The following is a 27,236-nucleotide window of genomic DNA, read 5'->3' on the forward strand; positions in this document are numbered from 1 at the left end:
AACCATTTTGGAGCTCCCCGGAGTTTTTCCTGATTTAGGGGCCGATGTCTTTAAGAAAATTTTTAGCCAAATCCTTATTGTTAAAGTGGAGCATGGTACGAATATGTAATTAGATGAATTAGTGATTACCGCTTCCATTAGACACATGTTAAGGGGAACTCTAATTTTTTTAAATATAGGAGGCAAAAATAGAGCCCTAACCTCAACAGAAAATAAGGAATTTTATTATTTAAAACAAAAAATTCAAATTACTATTTTAAAATATGATTTAGTTTTTTGATAACTTTTAGTCCCAATTCCGTTTTTATATTTTTTTAAATTGTGAAATTGAAAAATGATAATATTTTGATTGTCACCATTTTTTTTTCTTGTTAAAAAAATCTGATATATCCTTTTTGACTACTTAGATTGCATGAATGTTGTAAAGCAAGGAAGATGTTACATAAAAAATATTAAAACACTTTTTGATTTAAAATAAGAAATGAAGTGTGTACTAGGCCTATTTAAAAAAGAATGCGAATAAAAAATTATACTCGTACCAGTCAAATAAGAATAGTAAATAATTCAATTTTTTAAAACTAATCAACTACTTATTTATGCCATACACATGAAATTAAATGCAATTCATGTCATTGATGTAAATACCCCTTAAAATAAATTGTAGGGAAGTTAACCTAATGCCAACAAGTCATGGTCCTACATCCATCTTGATTTCGCCGGGCTAATGCATGGACAATTATTGATTCTGTAAATGATCAGATGGTGTATAAAATAAATACTGAATGTATAAAATAAGTAAGATCTCAAATTTTCGTGACCTTTATCCCAGAAAACTTTCTTTAGTGATTGACAATATATCGAGAATAAATATTTATAAGATTTGGCAATAATAGGCTAATAAAACATGTGTGGCCATATCATTCACATTCTAGTGGGAAGATTTGCTCACTAAGTAGCTTATAATAAAAAAAATGAGCATAAAAATTGTATGTACATTCTATGAGATAAGAAATCCTTGGGGGTCGAGCAAACGCTGGGATTTTTTTCTAGAGTATTAAGCTCCGACAATTATTTATTCTTTTACCAAAGATTATATTAGGTATATTACATAGCATTATTGGATAACAATACATAAAAATTTTATAACAATGATTAATTTTTCAAATTCTGTCATTTTTCAAAAATAAAGAAATAAAATAAGAGAAAAATAAATTTTATAAATTGATAGCTAAAATAAAATTTTATGCAAAAATATTAATAATCAATAATAATGTGATTTAGGTTTCATGATTATTAAACAATAAACACAAGATGTAGGAAAAATAGATCGTATTTATGAATGACATAGTAGCAGGTCAATTAAATCATTAAAATTATAAGCAAAATAAAAAATATTATCTAAAAATAATTATAATTTAGAATAAAATTTTTCTATTCTCTATTAAGTGGGCCGGGAATCTCTATTTTTTGCCTGCCCCGGTTAGCATGACGTTAACAAAAATTTTGCAACTTCCATAAATTTTGTACGAGTGATATCATAAGATACAGATATGCTATTATATATAATTCTTTATTGAGGTAATAAATATCCAAAGGTTTACTCTTTTTCCTGATCACAATGCTATATCGCATGCCTCCTTCATATGAATGATATTGTTTGTTTAATTACTACAATGATACCATGGTCAGCGTAAATGAATATAAACAAAGGGAAAAATCTGTAAATCAAACCTTTATGATATGACTACCATATTGGAGAGTACTTCATATAGACTCTTCTTAGCAACAAATGCGTTATGCAAATACGTGGCAGAGGATTATTAGGAAAATTTATTCCCTGATTTCCGTAGCATGGATTATGCAGAAGGTCAAATTTACAAACACATATATCTTAAAAAGTAATAAGCCCAATAAGTCTTTTGTATATTTATCAGAGGCCTGCAGGCCCGGGCCGTATTTTTAATTTTTTAAATATACCCGGGCCGGGCCTAAAAAAATTTTTTTAACCGGGCCGGGCCTAAAAAATTTTTTTTTAAATATATCCGGGCCGGGCCTTAATATTTTTTATAAAAATTTTTACATTGTGAGTTAATGGGTATAAGATTATATTATATTATAGTTATGATTAATATAATATTGGGTGATGGTTAACACTACCTAACACCCACAGATCGATTTAATTATTAATTTCCTGCAAATTTATTCAAAGTATTAATATATTTTTTTATAATTCATATCTAAATTTTTACAACATATACCAAAACAATCAAAGAAATGAATATCTTAAATAAGCCCCAATATTCAAGTATTATTAATATATTTTTTTATAATTCATATCTAAATTTTTAGAATATATTTTACCAAAACAATCAAATAAAGGAATATCACTTCTTGTAGTTTGTAATACCTTTCAAAGCGAAAAAGGAGAAATAAAATTGATTTTACTTAATATAAAGCATTTTTTAATTGAAAAATTTGTTTTACACAAGTATCATTTTATTTCTCTTTTTCTCTGTCCCAAATTCAAGCAATTACGTATGTTGTCAGGGACAGATCGCAAGATGACGGAAAACTATATAAAAGATAATATTAAATTACAAGAGGCTCAGGAAGTAAATGAAATACTATCGACCAGTCAAATTACGACTGTTGTTAAACAAACTGAATCGTTTTATTACAAATGAGGCGATGGTAATTCTGGTAATATGTCAATACCCGATGATGAGTATTATAATTACATAAATAAAAAAATAGATGTAACATTTAAGGTGGATAATTTGTTAGAGTGGTGGGCGGCTCATCAAAGCGAATTTTTTGCAATATAAAATATAGTATATGCTCAAAATATCCATTTTTATAAATAACAGTTTTATAATTTTTATAAATTCAATATAATATTCTCAAAATATTAGCTTTTTACATGTATTTTTTAAATAATAAGCGATAATACTCGCTGAAAAATATGGTAAAATACCTCATAGGTGAATTTTTGTATATACCAGGTCGAATATAATTTTAAAAAATTCCGAGCCGGGCCTGAAATTTTTTTTTTAAAAATATCCGGGCCGGGCCGTAAAAAAATTTTTTAAAAAATATACGGGCCGGGTCTTAAATTTTTGAATCCGGTCCGGGCCGGGCCGTAAAAATTTTTTTTAAAAAATATCCGGGCCTGGCCGGGCCTAAAAAATTTAAAACCGGGCCGGGCAAATGGTGCCTCTGCAGGTCTCTGATATTTATATATAAGCACAATATATGTTATAGTCCGATTTGTCATAGTCGATGTCAAAATTATGAAGACCAATCTAATAATCATCGATGATCTTCATTGTTAATGTGGTATTATTAAAAATTCATGAATTCCTAATGAATGATATCCAATTTTCAAAGATAAAAGGTAATATTGTAAGGTCAAGCCAAAGGGAATTTATTAATTAACGCTTAAAAACATTTGATAATTTATTTTAGGTTCATTACTAGTGTAGATTATTTTATTTAAACTTTAATTAAAAAAATCAATTAGCGTCCTAACCCTAATCAACCTTAAAAAATAAATAATTGTTTATTCAAAGATGACAAAAACTAAAAAAATATATTATTTAAAAAGGGAATATTTTGTTTAAAAAAGCAGCTTATTTTATAAATTAAACGAATCTGTTTTCATATCAAAACAAACCAAAGGTTTCGATTCAGACTTGGGCGATTTAACGAACCACATGATCTAATTCCTGAGTTTGAATTAGAATTAATATTTCGAAAAATGTGTCTTTTACAATATGATAATTCATGAAGTTTGTTTATTTATTTATATTTTATTTACTATAAAACATCCAAATTATCATGTAAAAATCGAATAAATAGGAATCTAAAAGCATCCAAAATGAAGCCATAATAAGCATAATTAAAATAACGAGTGAGTTATAAAATATTGGTAGATTATATTTCCCATAGAAATTGTAGTGGTAATAAAAAACGTTCATTTTTAATCCCCAAAAACAACCATAGATAAAGGTCTAGCAATCGATCATATAACAGAATCTCTAATCAAATTTATACTATAAATGCCAAAATCAACTAAATAAATGTTAGCAAAATATATTTGGTTTTTTGACATTTTAATTTCTAAATATAAAAAAATATTAATAGATTTTATTATATATCACATTTTTATATAAAATGTATGTATTATACAAAACTAAATATAGAATATATCTTTATAAAAATTTTACCTAAGAAATAATATATTTTTAGGGTATATTGTTTAAAGCTGTATTTACAATGTAATGATAGATATCATATTGTGCCGTTTTATAAAAAGCTATTTGGCAATGGATCAGAGGTATCGTTTTCGGAACGCTCTGATTCTTTGCCAAGAGAGGAGAAACCAGTTCGTTATCCAACACCGAGGAGATAGATTCGAAAATTTCTGGATCCTTCAAACAATCGATGGGCTCTACTCCTTGAAAAAATTTCAGCTTATTTTTTTAAAACAATAAATAAATTATTAAAGATTTTATGTATATGGGGGTGATATGAAGAATAATGATTAAAATTAATTTATACTGCTTCATCCTTCCACAGAACAGCGTTAAAGCTATTACCAATTTTGTCAGCCAATCCCAATTTTAAAGCGTAAACATACTCTAGTTGATTCCCTAATTTGAAATTCGATAATTCTTTATAAATATAGAGCAAAATTAATTATTGCAAAAAATGATTATATAAATAAGAGACCTGCAAGCCCGGCCCTAAGCCCCGGTATACGGTCCGGGTCTAAAGTTTTTAAAAAAAATACCCGGCCAGGGCCGTATATTTTAAAACCAAATTTTTTAAATCGTCATTATTAGCTATAAAAAAATTAAAAATAAATATAATATATTTTTAAAAAATCGTGGCCGGATCTGAAAATATAAAACCAGGGCAGGGCCAAAATTTTTTTTTTACAAAAATCCGGACCGGGCACTGCAAATGGTACCCTGCAGGTCTCTGATATAAATAAGGCAACCTCAAAAATTATAAATTATTATTGAAAAAATATTTTATGTATTATAGACCATCTCGCTTACCTTATGTAATTTCTATTTCCTTCTAATTAATTGAAAATATTTGTAAAGTAAAACTTTTATTTTGGTTCAATCTACAGATCGGGCAATTAAAATAACCAATTTTGTCCTTGTAGGTAAAAGGCATAGCCTTTTCTACCCAATTTAAATTATCGATGCCTTCCACATCACTAGGGTTTAGAGGGGCAGAGTAATATTCTGATAAATCGCCATCATCACTGTTCCAAATGAAAGAATAAAAAATTTTTATGTCAAAATTGTTTCAATTTTTTACAAATTGTTTAATTTAAATGTGTCATTGTTAGATGGAGATAAGAGCTAGCCCAGGATTACTCCTATCATGTTGGATTTAAAACGTTCAAAAAAATTAGCCAAAATTGTTGATTTTTCATGCACTTAATAATTCTCAACCCATGTTATGTGACTAAAACTGCTATCTCAAGATTTGGTTGGGCAGAGAGACTTGGCTCTATTGCAGCAAAATCTTGAGGCCTATTTGTTTGACTAAATATTTACTTAGTCACTTTTCAAAATATGGGCTAATGTTTAATAGTGGTTTTTAAATCACTAGTTGTATCGTAGCCTAATCAATATTCTTATACAATTTCTTAAATTTATAATTGGCCTTAATTTGATAATTAAGTTTTATGGTTATGAAATTTTTTTTACCAAATATAGATAATAACCCCCCCCCCTCCCCCATTTTCATACGAAGCGAAAACTGTAGAGAATATCAATCTTATCATTTAAATATGTTTATGCTAAAAGATAATATAAAACCTGGAAACTATGTCAACATCGCTTAAATCGTTATTATCTATCGAAATTAACAATGAGTTAGGCTTATTTTGGTAGTTATTAGTAACCTTAACATTTCTACATTTTTTCTTTCTTTTAAAACGAGATTTTGTTTTAGGAATAGAGGAATCGTTAGCTAGGGAATATAGGGTTGAGCTGTATTCACTGCAGTCTTGTGTTAAAAATTGTTATTTTTTTAAAAATGTGCATTTAAAAACAGATATATGTGTTTTAGAATAATAATAATTATTGCTATAAAGATTTTCTTTACCGGTTGATAAATCATCTTCCCAAACATACTTGGAGAGTTGTTCATTTTTAACAATTCTTGTTTTCTTTGCAGGATTAATTATGGTCCCAGCTTTTGGATGAAGAGTGTTAAGTGGACATCTTGATCTAGATTTTATTTTATTCATATAGACATTTCATAAAAATTCATTAATTAAGACCTTTTAAAAAAAACCATTAGCATTATTGGGAAGGGAAGCATATTTAATTTTATTTTAAAACTTTTTAACGCGTTTAACTGATATGAGTTAGCAACTAACGCCTTTGTTTTTTTTAACTTACAAATAATTGCATTCCGAACACCAAACTTGAATGAATGTTAAAACGTTGTCAGCTTTCGGTGTGTAGCCATGCACACAACAACAAACACTGTAAAGGGTTTTAAATTGTTTTTGAAGATTAGTCGATTGGATCACCCCTCGTTTCTTATCTTCTTCTATTTTACGATAATGATTAGTAATCAAACTGGAATGTTCGAGTATATATTTTATGCTCTTAAAATCATGTTTATAGATAGCGGAATCGTTAATATTTTGCGTATGATTTATATTGGCGTCAATAAGAGGTTTGGCTTGATATAAAATACCTAAAATAAAATAAAAATGAAAGTTTTCTATTTTTTTACAGTTCAAATATATTTTGTATTAATAAAATGTAAAATAATCTCAGTGACTTATTTTTATATTGAAGCTTGATTTGTTGATCATACAAAATATACATTTGCTTTGTTCCTATAATAAATAGCACAATGAGTTTACATTTAAAAATCTTCATAACTTCACTATCAACTCAACTTCAGGGCTTTTTTTTGAAAATATTGCTCACGCTTTGAAGAAAGCATAAATAAATTAACACGCGACTAAATGCTTAGCGAATTTCTTTGCCAACCTGCAAATTAGGCAGATAATAGCTAATTTTTTAGTTATAACCCGTCTATACTAACGAGTAATTAATAATATTGTTTAAAAATATATTTAAAAAAAGTAATTAACTCGTTAGAATACGGAATTGAATTTGCAGCGTTTTGTCTAATCTTAAAATTTTGGATATGAAATCACGACAACACAAATCTTTGGCAGTTTGACTCATTAAGATTTCGGAGGAAAGTGATAACGTATCTGAGTCATTCATTTTGTCAATTGGGCGGGAAGTATCAGCCTTTAATTTTTTAAGTAACAATTCGGGAAATGAAGATAACGGCGTATAATACTGACTAGGAGAAGCCTCTTTTCCCATACTTTCATGAATATTCGCTGCAATGTTATCTGAATTAGAGGACAAAAGTTCTTCTTCCACTTTGGTCAAACGCCTGTCATATAACATACAAGATTTATTTATATTTAAAAAACTTCAAAATTTGATAATCGAAATCTATATTTTGATATTATTGAGCTAAGGGTAGTTCTAAAGAGCTAACCAGTGGCACACAATAGTAATGATTTTAATTTAAAATTTTAGAGAGGCGACAATTTTTTTGTTTGAATTAAAATTTTGTATATATCATGCTATGTGCTCCTACATGAAGGAGCGGAGATAAAAGGGGGGAAGGTAACCCCCCTTCCCTCCAATATAAAATATGATATAATTCAAAGTCAATATATCTCAGACCATTCTAAATGAATGTATAAAAGTAAAGCATAAGACTCTATTAACTCATACGACACTTCTAACACAATCCTATGGAATAAATATAACATAAACCCTCAAAATATTAGAGTAGTGCCGATTCACAAAATTAACGATTCGATCTGATATCTCGACCGTACTTTATATTGATTTTATTCACTATCTTTGAACCAATCCCATAAAAAAATTATTTTCTGATAAAAAACATAATAATTAAAATATGGGCAATGTTTATAGCTGAATGTAGTGTTGCTAAACGGCTAGATTCAACCAATTTTTAAAACGGCTAAATTAAGGGCCAAAATAATTTTCACTAAACCTCTAAATTTCGCCAATAGGTATCAGAAACTTTTCTATCATTTGTGAGCGAAATCTTGAAACTTGCTGGCTAAAATTTTGAGTTAGTTGTTATTAATAATAGGCTAAATCAAAACGTATAGCAACACTAGTTGAATGTGATTCATTAAATGCATTTAACCCCTTTTCTTGTTGCAGATTATATATATAACAAAAATACCAAATTAAAAAATAATACCAAATTTTTAGCTTTTAAAATAATTTAATTTTTTTAAGGATTAAAAATAAATTGAATTATGGTTCCGTTTATTAATATATTATTATGAAAATAAAATAGGTTTGTCTGTTAGTTTGATATCCTTATCGTAAGTTGTCTTTATCAATCTTAATTTTGTCATGTCAGCTTGCTTGTGGTACTCGGTTGTTACTATCAATTTACAAAATTGTTACCATCATTAGTCAGTCATGAATAATTACGAATAATAATTGATCAAATTGGATATTAGGATAAGTGAATTATCGGAATAATATACGAATTTGCAATAATATATAAAATATGGAATAATGCATAGAATATGAATCAAATTGAATAATCGAATATTGGAATGATAAATCAATAAGATTATTATATAATATTTTTAGCGTTTAATATTTTTTTTGAGTTTTTAATGTCCAATATTTATTTTATATATTAAGTTATATAATCTTTTAAATAAGCAGGTTTTTGTTTAATTCGTGGATTAGAAATCGGTATTATATTATCTTTATTGGTTTTTTTATTTTTGTCCACACTTCCCTCCTTAAAAGAATTTTTAGAGTTAGAACCATAGTTTATAAATATGTTAAAACAATTTCTTATTCGTAATTAGTCTAAATGTCTCCTTTATACACCTTTATCTGTCTGCCATCAGAATCGTAGACAAGTTTTAATTAATTTGAACTTTAAGAAGCTGAGTTCTGCGGATGCCACGGTAATTGTAATAATTAAAATAATCCTTAACACAATGGATATTTAATAAAACTTTATTTAATCAATCTAGTGTATATAATCTCCGTAATCAAGAAATGAACGTTTTCGTATAATCTTAATGTTAATTTTATTTTTTCTATCAAATTTCCTATCATCTTAATGTTAATAAATCGAAGGAGACTTTAATGTTATATTTTTCTTTTAAAAAAAAGAAAAGTTTTTTTGAAAATTTTTTGTATACATCAACGAGATTCGATCCCAAGACTTAACATTCCATAGGCAAACGTTCTTTCCAACTCAGCCCCCTTCTATCTTAAATTTAAAATTGTTCTTATATATGAAACTATGTTTTGATAAAGTAATTTAATTATATCAATATTTTTTTTATTGGAAGCTCCAGGCTTGAGAAAAAATTTTAAAATTATTATCGGTTGGTCAGGTTTGAGAAAAATTTATTAAAATTATAATGGGTCGGGCTGGACTTGGAAAATATTTTTATAAATTATATTGGGCTGGGTTTGGAAGAAATATTTCAAACTATTATCAGCTTGAACGCTTGGAATTTTTTTATTATTAACTATAGATCAAACATTGACCTAAAACAAATTTTTTTTCTTACAGGCCTGTGCTCGGGCTGATCAAAAAACCAAGGCCCATTTTATTCCAGTTCTCAACTACCAAAATTATAAAGATCTTTGGTTGGAGTTGGGGAATTTTTTTATTATGGCCTTGGACCTTACAGATTTTTTTCAATATTAAATATTAGGCATAGGTGATCAGTAATATTTAACAAAGAATTGGGTATAAAGCAAAAGCTTTAAATATATTTTGACTCAAAACATAGGATTTACACTTATTTTTAATGGATTGGACCTGGCCTGAAGGGGGGGGGGGTTATAAAGAATAAAAATTGGATATTATTTTGAAATAACAGTAACTATCATAAGAGTAAAAAGAAAATTCTCATTCCTCGTTATTTTTGACGGGCTCAGCTATGCTGAAACTGGAGCTCTGGTACTCTTAGTTATATATTTTTCATTTTGCCCATCAAGAAAGGCAGATCATCATACTTTAAATTAAGAATATCTTATGAGGTGTGATTAACAAATCTACCTCTTTTTCTCCTAAATTTTAATATTTTTTATAAAATATCTAAATAAAATATATTTAGTATCATATACACATAATACTAATTATCCCTCAACTCCGTCATTCTTGACGGGTTAGTTATATTATATAGCGTAAAATTTCCAATGGAGTTTATTCAATTAATAGACTTGCAAATTAATATTGCATTCAACGTATTCTGATCTGTTATATATTTAATTGACAAGATTTTTTAGTTCGGTTTCAGCGCATTTATTCATTCTGATTGAACATCGATCCAAAATCAACTTTAAAGAGCTTTAACAGGAAATGATCCTCCAACAAATTTCGCGCTTGATCTAGTTATATATATTGAAAAATTTAATCTCAATTTTTTTTTGAAATGTATAGGCGGGCCATCACCTTCGTAAGAAAATTGTTTTTGACCTTCAATCTATGAATTAATGTAAATGAAGAAAGGCACTGCTCTTCTAAACTCATTTCCAATTCCTGCGCAGGCTCTTTCGCTGAGTGAAGGAAATTCTGAAGTTTTTCTTAAAGCGATCTAAAAAATTTTACGGAATGTCTATAAGTGTAATGATTCTTTCTAATTCAATATTGTCATTTTGCATAGCCTTACTTACTAAATTCACCTGGGTTAATATATAAAACCAGATGACAAGAGTTATCAAAAATGATATCACAATACGTTTGTCAGCGACGTTTCACAATGCATTTTAATGAATAAATCGCTAGCCCAGTATTATATGTCATTCTAGCTACATAACTTGCCTAATAAAATTAATAATATGTAATTAGAATAAATTATTTTTAATAGTTTAATAAAGTTTACGAAATAATTATTCATAATTAATTACTCCTAAACGGAAGAGTACAAAATTGGAGGATGAAAGGGCTATATTTAATATATTAGTTATATATTTTTAGTTAAGCAAAGGGCATCATGTGCTTAATTATTTTATTCTTGATTTTTGGAAGATATTATGAAAAATCTTCGGTTTAGGTTAAATAACTCGTAGAGGGGAGACGCCCCTAGAATTGCTAAAGATATCTTATAATCATAATATTTTAATATTAAAAAAAATAGTATTAGGTAGATAACTGGAATTATATATCTTAGTTTTATATCATTTTATTATATAAAAAAATTCTTCGGTTTCATTTTCAGTATGAACTCGTTCATTTTAATAAAATATAAAAAAATTCTTTAAATAATAGATTTTATATTAATGAAAAATAAATAAAATGAGATTTTTTAGTGGAATCATTTTTCAAGTATTTTGCCTCCAGTAGGTAAAATTTTATTATAACTGATAATTTCATATGTTATAAATAAGAATAGATTGTATTTTGTTTTTATACTTCTTAAATATATCTAGATACATATGTATCATCTAAAATGGATCTAGATACATCATCTAAAAATGAATATAAACACAAATAAAATATTTATCATACTTAAATACATGGTTTGCAGAGCACAAAATATGCAAGCAATATTTATATATTTTGTTCTCATTCAATTCGAACATTAATAATAAATCGTTCTTCGTAAAAATTCTTATGTAAAACGAGTATTTATTTTTTAAAAAATTTTTACATTATAAACTAATAATTTATTTATTAAAAAGGGGAATATCTATGAATTTATTTTGAAAAATTCTAAATAAATTTATTTACTTATAATTTTGTGCATCAATGGTATTGTTATTTTATAAAATGGGCGTCATATTCCTTTATATGATAAAATATCTTTCAATCTTGAACTGATATCTATTAATTTAAATGGGGGGGGGGGGGGATATTAAATGTTTGTTTTAATATTTTATATGTACATTTTCTTTATTATATTAGTCTTAATATTTTTATATATATTTATATAAATTATATGCTCATCTGAAATAAAATGAATTTCGCATTTTTAATATAAGAAAGCGTTGTAAATCAAAATGTATCTTATACCACATTTGTATCTAGATATAGTATAATAAGATATAACTGTTGTTTTTATATCTATTTTAGAAATGAAAACATTGGGACATAAAAATATATTCAAAAAATAAAATAAAATACAATTTTTTGAGATATTCAATTTAAAATATAAACAATTTGTTCGATTGAATAAAATATTAATAAAATATAAATAAAAAATTTTTTCTAGTATATTACGTGGAGTAGAATAAAAAATATACAAATGATTATTGTTATTTTATTAATATAGAGTCAATATTTTTTTCTATTTAAACCCGAACCTAAACCTGAATCATTTTTTTAAATTTTATCCCCAACCCTGGAATCTTTTTTTGTCGAAGGGTTCACATCCATGATTAGAAGTTTTGTTCTACCATATTTTTATACTGCGTTAAATTTGATATTATTTATTTCATGTTGTAGGAAGAGGGGCATAGAAAAAAGTTGGGACAAGTCCACCTTTGAGCATATATATTTACTGGCATTAAAATTTTTATACATGGTTGTGTTGTGGCTATCACTATCTCAATTAACTATACAATATTATAAAGAAATAAACTTTCCAATAATATTAAATATAACGTTTTATTAATATTGCCTTAGAATTACTTCCATTATATTTTAAATTCTAAATATTATATAATATAAAACATAATATATATATCTATTTTTACTGTAAAAATTCATCGTGGTCAAATGCATAAACCCCTCTGCCAAAATTTTTACCACCCCCGTGAAGAATTAATTCGACTTTTGGGAGTTCGACTTCAGTACTTTGGTTAATGGAGAAGGGTATAGGTGACACGTGAAAATTTGCTATTTTAACTATATCCCTAAGCTAATAAATAAAATCATCATTATGATATAAAATAAAGGAGCAGATATAATATTTAACATATAGAGATAAAACATAATTACATTGTTTTGCCAATAATCAATATAAACCAACCCAATATTATCTTTCTTTTATTGTCTGCATTTAATCTTAACTTAATATTACAAACTTTATTTTTAGTAATTAAAATACATTACTATATTTTTTTAAAATTATTTCTATGGATCATTTAGCATTGTTTCCAGAGTTGGGCAGTACCGCGAATACTTGTATCTAAGATACAAGATCCTTTTGTATCTTGTACTCAGTATCTTATTGATATTTTTAATAAGATACTAGTATCTGTATCTAAGATCCTTTAATTTGAAAAGAATCTTGTATCATTTTCATTTTCTTTAAAAAGATACAGATACAGATTTTTTTTAATATTCATGTTTAGAACATTTACATATCACACAATGTAACTTTATTTTCTGTGAAATCTTGTATTATTTTTTTTATTTTTTGGTATATTTTAAATATATTGATAACCAAAATTAGTTGGAAATTTTACAGATCACAAAGATAGATATTTTAAAAATAACAACACCAAAAATAAGAAAAGGATATATTTTATATGAAATATTTTTTAATTTGTAGAATGTTTAACATATATTATAGTGAAGATGAAATTATAGATAGGTTCTCCTGAATCAAATCCGAATCTTAAAATTCTAGATGGAAAATTTTATAAAGTAATTCATGTGAAAAAGGACAAGGTACAAGCCGAATGTCAAAATTGCACAAGTAAAAAAGTTATTAAAGGTTGAACAAACTCCTCTACAAACTTTGTTAAACATATTAAAGTATAGTTTACATTTTTATTTTATAATTATTAACATAATAATACCTATACATAAGTCCCTCTTAGATAATTGTTATTAAAAATTTTTATAGAAGATGGATGGTTGACAATTAAAATCATTTTGGATATCTACCGATACCACTTTTTAGAGGTCGATCCGATCCGATATACAATTGATATCGGCCGATTACCGATCCGATATCATATCTAATTTTGTATTCTGTAAAGATACCAATGGTTTTAATTTTTAATATACTTTTTATTAGTATAACATCTATAATTTAACTATACCATAACTTATGTCATTTAAATATATTATAATGATCAGTTATAGTTTATATTCAATTCAATTGCAATTCTAAAAGTATATAAAATATTTTTATTGTTAAATCACTTTTATATAACAAGTAATAACATTAATCTATATACATATTAATTATTAACAATTATATTATGAAATTTGAAATAAATATTTAAAATAATATTTAACATTAATATAGCGAAGATTTCTTTTTAATAATAGTAATACCAATATTTCCAATTTATCAGAGGTCAGCTTGCGGCGATACTGTCAATATCACCAGCTTCACTAAAAACAGATTTTGAGATTATCGCACACTTTTATAAACAGAAAGCGCAAAAAAATAACAATATGGTAGAATGTTTATTAATTAAATATTATTATTAAAAAAATATACATAAAAATGGATTTCGATTTTATTTATAAAAATAAATGATTTCAGATATAACTATTTTTTTAAATTTTATAACATTTTATTTTTGTTAAAGACGCCATTTATATATCGGATCAAATTTTATAATATTGACCGATAACCGGTATTTTAAAATGGGTGAAATATCGGCCCGATCCTATGAAAAATATCGGCACATCCCTAATATTTTATATTTAATTATTTTAGCAAGTTATTATTAGAGCAAATATTTAAGCTAAATTTAACTTTATTAGTTACTATTTATTTATGATATAAGTAAAATTACATTACAGTATTTATTTACAAAATTTAATCAATTTAAAATGCATTAAAGAAAATCGCTATGTAATTAACAATTAAATAATATAATGTTGTACATTATTTTCATATTTTTTTATATATAATTAATGATTTTGCAAGAAATATATAAAAAAAATTTGAAAAGAGATTTAAATGATATTTATATATATATATGATATTACAAATGCAAGAATTAATAAGTCAAATTATAAAATATATCTAATTTAAAAAAATACATAAATATCACAAACAAGTAATGATAAATACTTATCAAAGATAATGAATAAAATAAAACTAGTATATTTTTTTTAGAGATGCCATTTAGCCATACACAATCTATATTTAAAACAACAGAAAATAACCTGCAAATTATAATTAACCATTTGATTTAATTTTTTTTCTTATTTGCACATTTTCAACTCCCATTAAATATACTACTCTCCCTTCCCTGTTTAAGCTATTAATGGACAAAAATTCATATTAAAATCCCTGGTTATTATAATTAATTCATCAATAAATATTTTACTAATTATTGCAAATATTCATTCTTATATGTGTATGCTATGTTCTTCACAAATAAATAATAAAAACTGTATTTTATAAACTATTTTAATTTAATTGGTAATGATAATTTAAAAGTATCTTGTATTTAAGATACTCTAATTTAGTAAAAGATACAAGTATCTTTTTGATATTTTGAAAAAGATACTAGTATCTGTATCTAAGATTCATTTTTTTATAAAGAATCTGTATCTAGATTCTTTTTCCAGAGGACCTGCCCAACTCTGATTGTTTCATAGAACCTCAAAATATAAGTTGGCCCAAAGTCCTAAATGCCATGGATTTGGGACTAATAAATTTAAATATCGGTTTGGGCCTAAAAAAATTATTTGTAATAAGGAACTAATGTCAGTGGCGTCGCTAGGGGGCGGCGCAGGGGCTCGAGCCCCCTGAAGTAAAAAATTTTTTTTTTAATGGCTCCTTAATATCTTCTTGAGCTAAAAATAAATTTTTAATTGCCTTCTGAATAATTTCTTTTATAATATTGAGTAATATATAGATTTAATTTTATTAAAAAATTAATAAGACTATCTTAATTTTTATTAAATGAATACTATTTTAATTATTAGATTAGATTATTACATATCAATTATACTATGTCAGCTTGCAATCAAATTATGTTTTAAAAATATAACAATATCACTCACTAAATATTAATTTAGCTTTAACAGTTGAAGCTTATTTGACTTTTATTATTTAAATTATTATATAACCCTAATAAATATAATCATTTATTAATTGAAAATTAATAATATTTTAGCCGAGGTCAAAATCACTAATCAACTATATTATTGAATTTTAAATTTAATTATCATGTCTCTTCCTAAAATTATTTTCAAGGTCCTAATCCAAATAAGTATAAGAAATTTATTTATAAAAAGTATGTAGACATATAGTATATAATCCTCTATTATATATAATTTTTTATAAAATATTAGGTAAATGCCACTTTTACAGACGTATCTGACAGTTATATAATATATTACAGTTAATATTTTTAAAATTTTAATAATAAATGCTTTTGATAATAAATATAATATAAGTAACAATTTGCTTACAAATATTTAACGCCATCTATTTATTTAAAATATAATGAAAGTTATACGTATAATTTTCATCCCACGTAAAAAATTAGATATCTTTTCTTTTCTTTTTTACGTGTTTTAAGGAAAGCTATATTTTTCTTCTTCGAAAAATAGATTTGAGTTAAATCTTTAATACAAATATATTTTTGATATTATTCCAAACTACCATTATTTTAAGATATAATATACCAACTAGAGATGGTGCGACAATAATATATAAAATCTTAATTGCTTTCATGATATCATTCTGGTTCTTATTATGTAGTTACAAAATGTTTCATTTCTAATATGGCATCCTTGCCGTGTAAATAACTCAAGGCTTCAATATATTTGCATAATTTCTTCTAAAGATTTTAATGTTTTTATTGTATCAATTTTTCTAACAGATTGTGGTTACCATCGTGAGTCTCATGGATAGGACTGCAAATTAACCAGCATCTATTATTTGTGTGGCTATGTAATTTAAGATTATTACTATAGCTGCTGAGAGTGAGAGCATATTTTAGATAAGCAATAGGTCAACTGTGTAGTCGTTTATATAACATTGAAAATGGAAGATAATCTTTTAGAAATTTAATATCATACAATAATTTTCTCGATTACTTATCTAGCTTCCATCATGTCATCTAAGAGGAAGCTCTAACCACCATATGGTTTTATGATTTTTGGTCGTTTATAATCTCTTCTTCAAGAATTGTAGATTTGGTAAGGTCTATAAATTTTTTATTATTAGTCCATTCTATAAAACATTGTCTAAAATTAGTTTCATGAACTTTCGTCAATGTAAGTTGCTAAGAATTATAATATATTATGAAGTTTTCACAAACTATTATCAATTGAGGCATATATGAATTAATTAAAATTTTTCATTTATTATTTCTTTAGACGCAAAATCATTTCACATCAACAATCGAAAATATTTTATACTGTAATAAATAGATTTTCTATTAAAAAATATTATTTTTATATGCTAGTTTATTTTGTATGCAAAATATAATACATGACATTCAGAATAATTATTTAGGATTAGTAAATTTTAAAAAAGTATACTATCTATATATATAATCCTCAAAAAATGTCAATCAAATTTAGCCAATAGTTTTCTTTTAAATATTATTTGTCCAATCAAAATGATTATAGCAGTAACAGTCATAGTCACAACTGTGACATTATATAGTCAATTATTTTACCTGATAATAGTCAATTACAGGGATTCGAACCGAACCCGGAGAAGTGAACCCGGGTTTTTAGAAAAAAACTCTGAACCCGAACCGAACCTGAACCCCATTTATAAAATTTTCAAAACCCCGAACCGAACCCAAGAATTTTATTTGAACCCGGGTTCAGTGTATTATTTAAAATCATATATTAATATATGTAAATACAAATATTATATTTTCAAATTTCCAATTAAATGAAGTGTTAATAAATTTTAAACAACTTAATTCATTTATGCCATTTTTTAATTTATTCTCGATTCCTATTGGAGTGTTAAAAAATTAAACAATTGAATTAATTTACGCCATTTATTTTTAAATTTTTATCTTATTATTCTTAAAGATTATTAATTAGAAGAAAATGGTTAACAAATCAAAGTAAAAATTATTATATTGTTAATTTAAAAAATTCTAAACATCTAACTTAAAAATTGTTAAATGTAGGGCAGTTTTTGTGAACTTATTAAAATGATTTTAAAATTTATATATGCTAATCATTTATTTTTGGTTCAGATTAATTTTTACAAGATATTAATGAAGTGCATATTATAAATGAAATTAAATTTATAAATATCTCTTTTTTAATTCTGAAATCATTGCTATTTAAAAAAATTGTTCTCTTTTTATAGATTTAAGATTAAAGATAAAGTCATATTTGATAAGCATTTTACCCTTAATACAATAGAAAAAAAATAATATGTTCATATTGCAAAGTAAAAATGTCTGGTAATCACTTGTCAAATTTAGAAAGACACCTGGAAAGAAATCACAACAATGAATATTTAAATTATTTAAATGAAAAAACCAAATATCAGGAATTTTTATTGGCAAAAATACCTAAAATTAATATAGAAACCTTTTTTCCAAAAAAGCATATAAGTATAAATATATCATCTAATGATTTGATGAGTTCTATACTAGAACTTGTTACTGTAAATGGCCGGCCTTTATCAATTATTGAAGATTCGGGATTTCAAAGAATTATAAATCCACTTCCTATCTGGGCTCAATTTGGTTATAAACAAAGAAAATTTATCCAGAACTATTAATAAAACAGCCCAATCAATTAGAGACAAAGTATCGAGAGAGATAGAAGGAAAATTAATAAGTTTAAAAGTTGATGCAGTTCAACGACTAGATAGGTCAATTCTTGGTGTAAATTTTCAATTTATATCAAAGTCCATTATAAATTTGAGGACTCTTGGAATTGTAGAGCTGAAAGAGAGATGTACAGGAGAATATATAAAAGAGAATATATTAAAAACTTTACTAAAATTTAAAATTAATATTGAACAAATATACACAATTACTTCTGATAATGGTTGTAATTTTTTAAGAGCTATAAAGCTCCTGCAACTTGAAACTGATTATGATATAAGGAGTGAATCAGCAGATGAGGAAAATATGAATGTAAATATATATAAATATGATATTGATGATATACAAAATACTTTTTTATCAACTATTATATCCTATCCGATTTATAGTGTACGGTGTGCAGCTCACACACTTCAGCTGGCACTTCAAGATGCTATAAAATTATCACCAAAGCTAGGAGCCTAAATTTAAAATTAAGACATCCCACTTACCAAAAGTTATTAAAAAATATGAAACTCCCTAAGCCTGTGTTAGATTGCCACAGATGGCATTCAACCCATGATATGTTAGAAAGGCTGATTTTACTAAAACATAATATCGAAGATTTTTTTTCAGAGCAATCTGATTATTTATTGACTGAAGATTGGAAAGAGATAATAACGATTGTTGAAATTTTAAAACCGCTAAAAATCGCAACCAAACAATTCCAATCTGAACAGTTAACACTGACAGATTTTTATGCAGCATGGTTAAGACGCTGCATCGAACTGGAAAAAAATCCATACCATTTTGCTCAATTACTATATTCTTGTCTTAAGAACAGAGAAGAAAGGTTTATAAAGAACGAAATTCTCTTAGGTGCCATATACCTGGACCCAAGATACAAGGTTAATTAAAAGCTTAGTAAATTAATTATTTTAGATTTATATTAAAATTGTTATTTTATGGAATATTTAAATATAAACAATATAAATCCTTACAATAATTACTGGATTTAGCTATTATAAAAGATTAGATAAAAAAGAAAATATTTTGCATTAGGAGTCTGCTAAGCTGGAACACCCTGAATTATATATTTTATCTAAAATCTTATTTGCTGTTCCTGCAACCCAAGTTAATTTATCATATTTTCACATATAAATAATACATTTAACATAGGTTAGCGTTGAAAGATCTTTTTCACATTTGAAACTCATTCTTTCACCACATAGATCGAGGATGAGTGAACAACTCTTGGAAGATATTTTGCTAATACGTCTAAATAAAATTTTTAAAATTGATACATGACTATATGCTTTGTATTTTTAACTATATTTGCCAATAAATAAAATAAAAAATTTATTTTTTATATCAAATTTATGTCTAGTTTTTTATTATGATTTAAATATAGAATTTTTTTTATCAACTCAAAAATTCTTGAACCCGAACCAAACCCGGGTTCAAAAATATTTCCCTGAACCGAACCCGAACCGAACCCACCTTTTTTTTTATACCCCGAACCGAACCCGGGCAAAAATTTTGTCGGGTTCGCATCCCTGGTCAATTATAATTTTGTTAATATATTATGTAATATTCAACTTCTTTATTAATTATTGGACGTTTGTCCTACTTAAATAGGTAGTGATTCTTAATAATATTTAATTAATATTAACAAATTCGGAAGTATTTAAGTTATGTTAAATTGTAGTTTTAATCTCCATGATATTTAGCGCCATCTATAATATTATGTTGAAATGTAAATATTTTGTCTTAATTGATGTCAAATATATTGTTCTTTCTATATATCTATAATTTATCTATCTATCTATCATAGCAATTTTAAGCCAATTTAGATCATATTAGCAAAATGGATTTAATCTCCTATAAATCATGGAAAGCATTTCAGAAGTATTTTGAGGCAATAGGCAGGAAGGAACATTAGTATGAAAAAAATGTTTGCAGATAATCCTACAAGAGCTAAGGAATTCAAATCTATAATATATATATTCAATAAAAATCATCATAGCTTAAACATATCAAACACGCATTCATAAACCAAATCGAACCGCCATTTTCAAAAAAAGAATTTCAATACAAAAAACAATTACAAAACATATAATAATATAATAATTACAATAATTGATATTTTTTTTAACTGACACAACATCGAGCAAAACCTTCAATCATCAGTAAATAATTATATTTTTTAACAGACACCACATCGAGCAAAACCATATACTTTCAATTTACACATCTTAATCTTGAAGATACTGAAAATCAAGAACAAGTTGAACAATACTGTGGGCCATTAAAATCTATTTTATTATTTTTTTTTAGATTCCTACACAAGATACCATTCAACAAAACCAAACAATGGAACGTTTCATACTACCAAAATCTAAAGAAGGCATTATTGCTTCAACAAGAGATTTTATATTTTTAAGATGTGATTCCGAAATATATATTTATTAGGTGAGGGGCTATTCTAATATTTTCCATTATTTTTTATAAATATGTTTATGAAGTATATATTTAGTAATTTTATTTTATGTCCACAATAATAAATATTTTAAACTAAACTTATTTTTATAAAATTGAGTAATTCTTATATTTTTAAATTTTAATAATAAATCAACATAAGAGAAAGCTAGAAAGAGACAGGCACTTTGTCGTATCAAGAAAAGGAACGAACAAAGTCTTATTCCTACAACATCCAACCATCTTGAAGATACTGGAAATAAACAATTTGCTTCAACATTCAATCATCTTGAAGATACTGAAAATCAAGAACAAGTTGAACTAAAAATTAGATTGCAAATCTTATATTGCTGATATGTTTCAGCAAATAGAGGAATTATTATAATTGCCTTCCAAAAATTAAAAATACTGTGGGCCATTAAAATCTATTTTATTATTTTTTTTTAGATTCCTACACAAGATACCATTCAACAAAACCAAACAATAGAACGTTTCATACTACCAAAATCTAAAGAAGGCATTATTGCTTCAACAAGAGTAAATTTTATATTTTTAAGATGTGATTCCGAAATATATATTTATTAGGTGAGGGGCTATTCTAATATTTTATTATTTTTTATAAATATGTTTATGAAGTATATATTTAGTAATTTTATTTTATGTCCACAATAATAAATATTTTAAACTAAACTTATTTTTATAAAATTGAGTAATTCTTATATTTTTAAATTTTAATAATAAATCAACACAAGGTGAAAGCTAGAAAGAGACAGGCACTTTGTCGTATTAAGAAAAGGAACGAGCAAAGTCTTATTCCTACAACATCCAACCATCTTGAAGATACTGGAAATAAACAATTTGCTTCAACATCCAATCATCTTGAAGATACTGAAAATCAAGAACAAGTTGAACATTACTGTGGGCCATTAAATATTCTATGCCCATATTGTAATGCATTAAATTTTATTTCTGAAAAACCATCTGATGGAAAATTTAAAAATTGCTGCCACAAAGGTAGTGTTTTATTGCCTTCTCTACAATATCCAGATTTTTTAAAAGATTTACTTTCAAATTTAGACAATCATTATTATAAAAATTTCTCTCAGAATATCCGCTCATACAACAGCTCCTTGGCCTTTGCTTCGATGGGGGCTAAAAATGATAATTTATTAAATAAAGGCCCATACTGTTTTAGGGTTCATGGTCAAATTTATCATCTAACTTCACATTTATATCCTCCTAATGGCGTTTCCCCAAAATATGCACAATTATATGTTCTTGAAACATCTCAGGCTATTGAAAATCGTGTACTTTTAAAAGAAAATTCAGCCTGTGCATTTATTAAAAAAACTTGATATTTTAATTCGTCAAATAAATCCATATGCTATTAGCTTTAAAACATTGGGTGAGGTTGATAAGGCCGAAGAAATGAAAGCTAGGTTAGAAAACCGTCCTATATCAAAGGTAAATATGATTTTTCGCCGTGATCGTGCTAATGATAGAAGAAGATTTAATATTCCTACTATTGATGAAGTAGCAATGATTTTTAATAACGATGATGGAGAACCACCTTTTCAACGTGATGTTAAAGTTTATCCACGAAATGATGATTCAAATTTAGTTATCTTAAATATTCTTAGCCCAAATTTAGATCCTATGGTGTCTTTACTATTTCCTTATGGTGATCATGGATGGCATACGGATATGAAATTTAATGGGCCATTTAACAAGGGAACAAGATCAAATATAACTATGTTACAATTTAAAATATCAAGGTTAGCTATTCGTGCTAACATTTTTAATCCTATTCTTTATGCTGGGCGATTATTTCATCAATATGTTGTTGATTCTTACCTCCAAGTCGAAGCTAATAATTTGAATTATATAAAATTAAACCAATCAAAATTACGTGTAGAGGAATATTCAGGGCTTATGGATCATATTTCTAAAGCAAATGCTAATACTAATTTACCTCTAGGAAGAGCCGTTATTTTGCCTTCTTCTTTTCAGGGGTCCGAAAGAAACATGCGTGAACGATATCATGATGATATGGCTATCGTTTCTAAGTTTGGCAAGCCTAATTTATTTATAACTTTTACATGCAATCCCAATTGGAGGGAAATTAAAGAAAATCTTTATAAAGGACAGAACCCTTCGGATAGACCTGATTTATTAGCTAGAGTTTTTCATTTAAAATTATCTGAATTATTACACGATATTATTAAAAAAGATTTCTTTGGCAAATGTTCGGCGTATGTTTATACCATAGAATTTCAAAAGAGAGGATTACCTCATGCTCATCTGCTCATTATATTAAGCGAAAATAATAAAATTGAAACAACCGAGTGTATAGATAATTTTGTTCGAGCTGAAATCCCAGATAAAAATATCGAACCCCGATTATATGATATTGTAACTCGCTTTATAATACATGGACCATGTGGTATTTTGAATCATCACTCACCATGCATTGAAAATGGTTCGTGTACAAAAAAATTTCCGAAAGATTTTCAAAAAGAATCTCAACACAATGCGAATGGATATCCATTTTATCAACGTAGAGATAAGGGTTTTATTCATGTCGGAGGTAAGCCAGTTGATAATCGATACGTAATCCCTTATAACAAATATCTATTATTATACTTTCAATTTACACAATATATTTACAGCAAACTACAATCAACAAAATTTTAGGGCAAGCGCTACAACCATGGAAATTAAAAAAAAGAATCGTATTGAGCAAAATCATCAAAGATCCGATACCATTATCAGTAAATTCTATTTTATACTTTCAATTTACACAATATATTTACAGCAAACTACAATCAACAAAATTTTAGGGCAAGCGCTACAACCATAGAAATCAAAAAAACGAATCATATTGAGCAAAACCATCAAAGATCCGATACCATTATCAGTAAATTCTATTTTATACTTTCAATTTACACAATATATTTACAGCAAACTACAATCAACAAAATTTTAAGGCAAGCGCTACAACCATGGAAATTAAAAAAAAGAATCGTACTGAGCAAAACCATCAAAGATACGATACCATTATCAGTAAATTCTATTTTATACTTTCAATTTACACAATATATTTACAGCAAACTACAATCAACAAAATTTTAGGGCAAGCGCTACAACCATAGAAATCAAAAAAACGAATCATATTGAGCAAAACCATCAAAGATCCGATACCATTATCAGTAAATTCTATTTTATACTTTCAATTTACACAATATATTTACAGCAAACTACAATCAACAAAATTTTAAGGCAAGCGCTACAACCATGGAAATTAAAAAAAAGAATCGTATTGAGCAAAACCATCAAAGATACGATACCATTATCAGTAAATTCTATTTTATGCTTTCAATTTACACAATATATTTACAGCAAACTACAATCAACAAAATTTTAAGGCAAGCGCTACAGCCATGGAAATTAAAAAAACGAATCGTATTGAGCAAAACCATCAAAGATCCGATACCATTATCAGTAAATTCAATTTTATACTTTCAATTTACACAATATATTTACAGCAAACTACAATCAACAAAATTTTAAGGCAAGCGCTACAACCATGGAAATTAAAAAAAAGAATCGTATTGAGCAAAATCATCAAAGATCCGATACCATTATCAGTAAATTCTATTTTATACTTTCAATTTACACAATATATTTACAGCAAACTACAATCAACAAAATTTTAAGGCAAGCGCTACAACCATGGAAATTAAAAAAAAGAATCGTATTGAGCGAAACCATCAAAGATACGATACCATTATCAGTAAATTCTATTTTATGCTTTCAATTTACACAATATATTTACAGCAAACTACAATCAACAAAATTTTAAGGCAAGCGCTACAACCATGGAAATTAAAAAAACGAATCGTATTGAGCAAAACCATCAAAGATCCGATACCATTATCAGTAAATTCAATTTTATACTTTCAATTTACACAATATATTTACAGCAAACTACAATCAACAAAATTTTAAGGCAAGCGCTACAACCATGGAAATTAAAAAAAAGAATCGTATTGAGCAAAATCATCAAAGATCCGATACCATTATCAGTAAATTCTATTTTATACTTTAAATTTACACAATATATTTACAGCAAACTACAATCAACAAAATTTTAGGGCAAGCGCTACAACCATGGAAATTAAAAAAACGAATCGTATTGAGCAAAACCATCAAAGATCCGATACCATTATCAGTAAATTCTATTTTATACTTTCAATTTACACAATATATTTACAGCAAACTACAATCAACAAAATTTAAAGGCAAGCGCTACAACCATGGAAATTAAAAAAAAGAATCGTATTGAGCAAAATCATCAAAGATCCGATACCATTATCAGTAAATTCTATTTTATACTTTCAATTTACACAATATATTTACAGCAAACTACAATCAACAAAATTTTAAGGCAAGCGCTACAACCATGGAAATTAAAAAAAAGAATCGTACTGAGCAAAACCATCAAAGATACGATACCATTATCAGTAAATTCTATTTTATACTTTCAATTTACACAATATATTTACAGCAAACTACAATCAACAAAATTTTAGGGCAAGCGCTACAACCATGGAAATTAAAAAAAAGAATCGTATTGAGCAAAACCATCAAAGATCCGATACCATTATCAGTAAATTCTATTTTATACTTTCAATTTACACAATATATTTACAGCAAACTACAATCAACAAAATTTTAAGGCAAGCGCTACAACCATGGAAATTAAAAAAAAGAATCGTATTGAGCAAAACCATCAAAGATCCGATACCATTATCAGTAAATTCTATTTTATACTTTCAATTTACACAATATATTTACAGCAAACTACAATCAACAAAATTTTAGGGCAAGCGCTACAACCATAGAAATCAAAAAAACGAATCATATTGAGCAAAACCATCAAAGATCCGATACCATTATCAGTAAATTCTATTTTATACTTTCAATTTACACAATATATTTACAGCAAACTACAATCAACAAAATTTTAAGGCAAGCGCTACAACCATGGAAATTAAAAAAAAGAATCGTATTGAGCAAAACCATCAAAGATACGATACCATTATCAGTAAATTCTATTTTATGCTTTCAATTTACACAATATATTTACAGCAAACTACAATCAACAAAATTTTAAGGCAAGCGCTACAACCATGGAAATTAAAAAAACGAATCGTATTGAGCAAAACCATCAAAGATCCGATACCATTATCAGTAAATTCAATTTTATACTTTCAATTTACACAATATATTTACAGCAAACTACAATCAACAAAATTTTAAGGCAAGCGCTACAACCATGGAAATTAAAAAAAAGAATCGTATTGAGCAAAATCATCAAAGATCCGATACCATTATCAGTAAATTCTATTTTATACTTTCAATTTACACAATATATTTACAGCAAACTACAATCAACAAAATTTTAAGGCAAGCGCTACAACCATGGAAATTAAAAAAAAGAATCGTATTGAGCGAAACCATCAAAGATACGATACCATTATCAGTAAATTCTATTTTATGCTTTCAATTTACACAATATATTTACAGCAAACTACAATCAACAAAATTTTAAGGCAAGCGCTACAACCATGGAAATTAAAAAAACGAATCGTATTGAGCAAAACCATCAAAGATCCGATACCATTATCAGTAAATTCTATTTTATACTTTCAATTTACACAATATATTTACAGCAAACTACAATCAACAAAATTTAAAGGCAAGCGCTACAACCATGGAAATTAAAAAAAAGAATCGTATTGAGCAAAATCATCAAAGATCCGATACCATTATCAGTAAATTCTATTTTATACTTTAAATTTACACAATATATTTACAGCAAACTACAATCAACAAAATTTTAGGGCAAGCGCTACAACCATGGAAATTAAAAAAACGAATCGTATTGAGCAAAACCATCAAAGATCCGATACCATTATCAGTAAATTCTATTTTATACTTTCAATT

The 27,236-nt window shown here is 26.5% G+C and overlaps 1 protein-coding gene across 1 annotated transcript in view; it reads right to left on the minus strand.

The window, feature by feature from the left end:
- Positions 1–4,228: 4,228 nt before the first annotated feature.
- LOC135930437 (uncharacterized) overlaps positions 4,229–27,236 on the minus strand; it is a 31,840-nt gene continuing 8,832 nt past the window's right edge. The window contains exons 5-12 of the mRNA XM_065467233.1: positions 12,792–12,955; positions 7,139–7,455; positions 6,429–6,732; positions 6,130–6,254; positions 5,841–6,030; positions 5,118–5,278; positions 4,561–4,673; positions 4,229–4,472 (exon numbers count right to left, since the gene is read on the minus strand). Of these exons, the coding sequence (XP_065323305.1) occupies positions 4,245–4,472; positions 4,561–4,673; positions 5,118–5,278; positions 5,841–6,030; positions 6,130–6,254; positions 6,429–6,732; positions 7,139–7,455; positions 12,792–12,955 (1,602 nt within the window). The 3' untranslated portion in view covers positions 4,229–4,244. The remainder of the gene's footprint in view (positions 4,473–4,560; positions 4,674–5,117; positions 5,279–5,840; positions 6,031–6,129; positions 6,255–6,428; positions 6,733–7,138; positions 7,456–12,791; positions 12,956–27,236) is intronic.

The sequence above is a fragment of the Gordionus sp. m RMFG-2023 genome, chromosome 5, assembly GCF_954871325.1.
Source record: "Gordionus sp. m RMFG-2023 chromosome 5, tfGorSpeb1-WG-v2, whole genome shotgun sequence".
Taxonomy (NCBI): domain Eukaryota; kingdom Metazoa; phylum Nematomorpha; class Gordioida; order Chordodea; family Parachordodidae; genus Gordionus; species Gordionus sp. m RMFG-2023.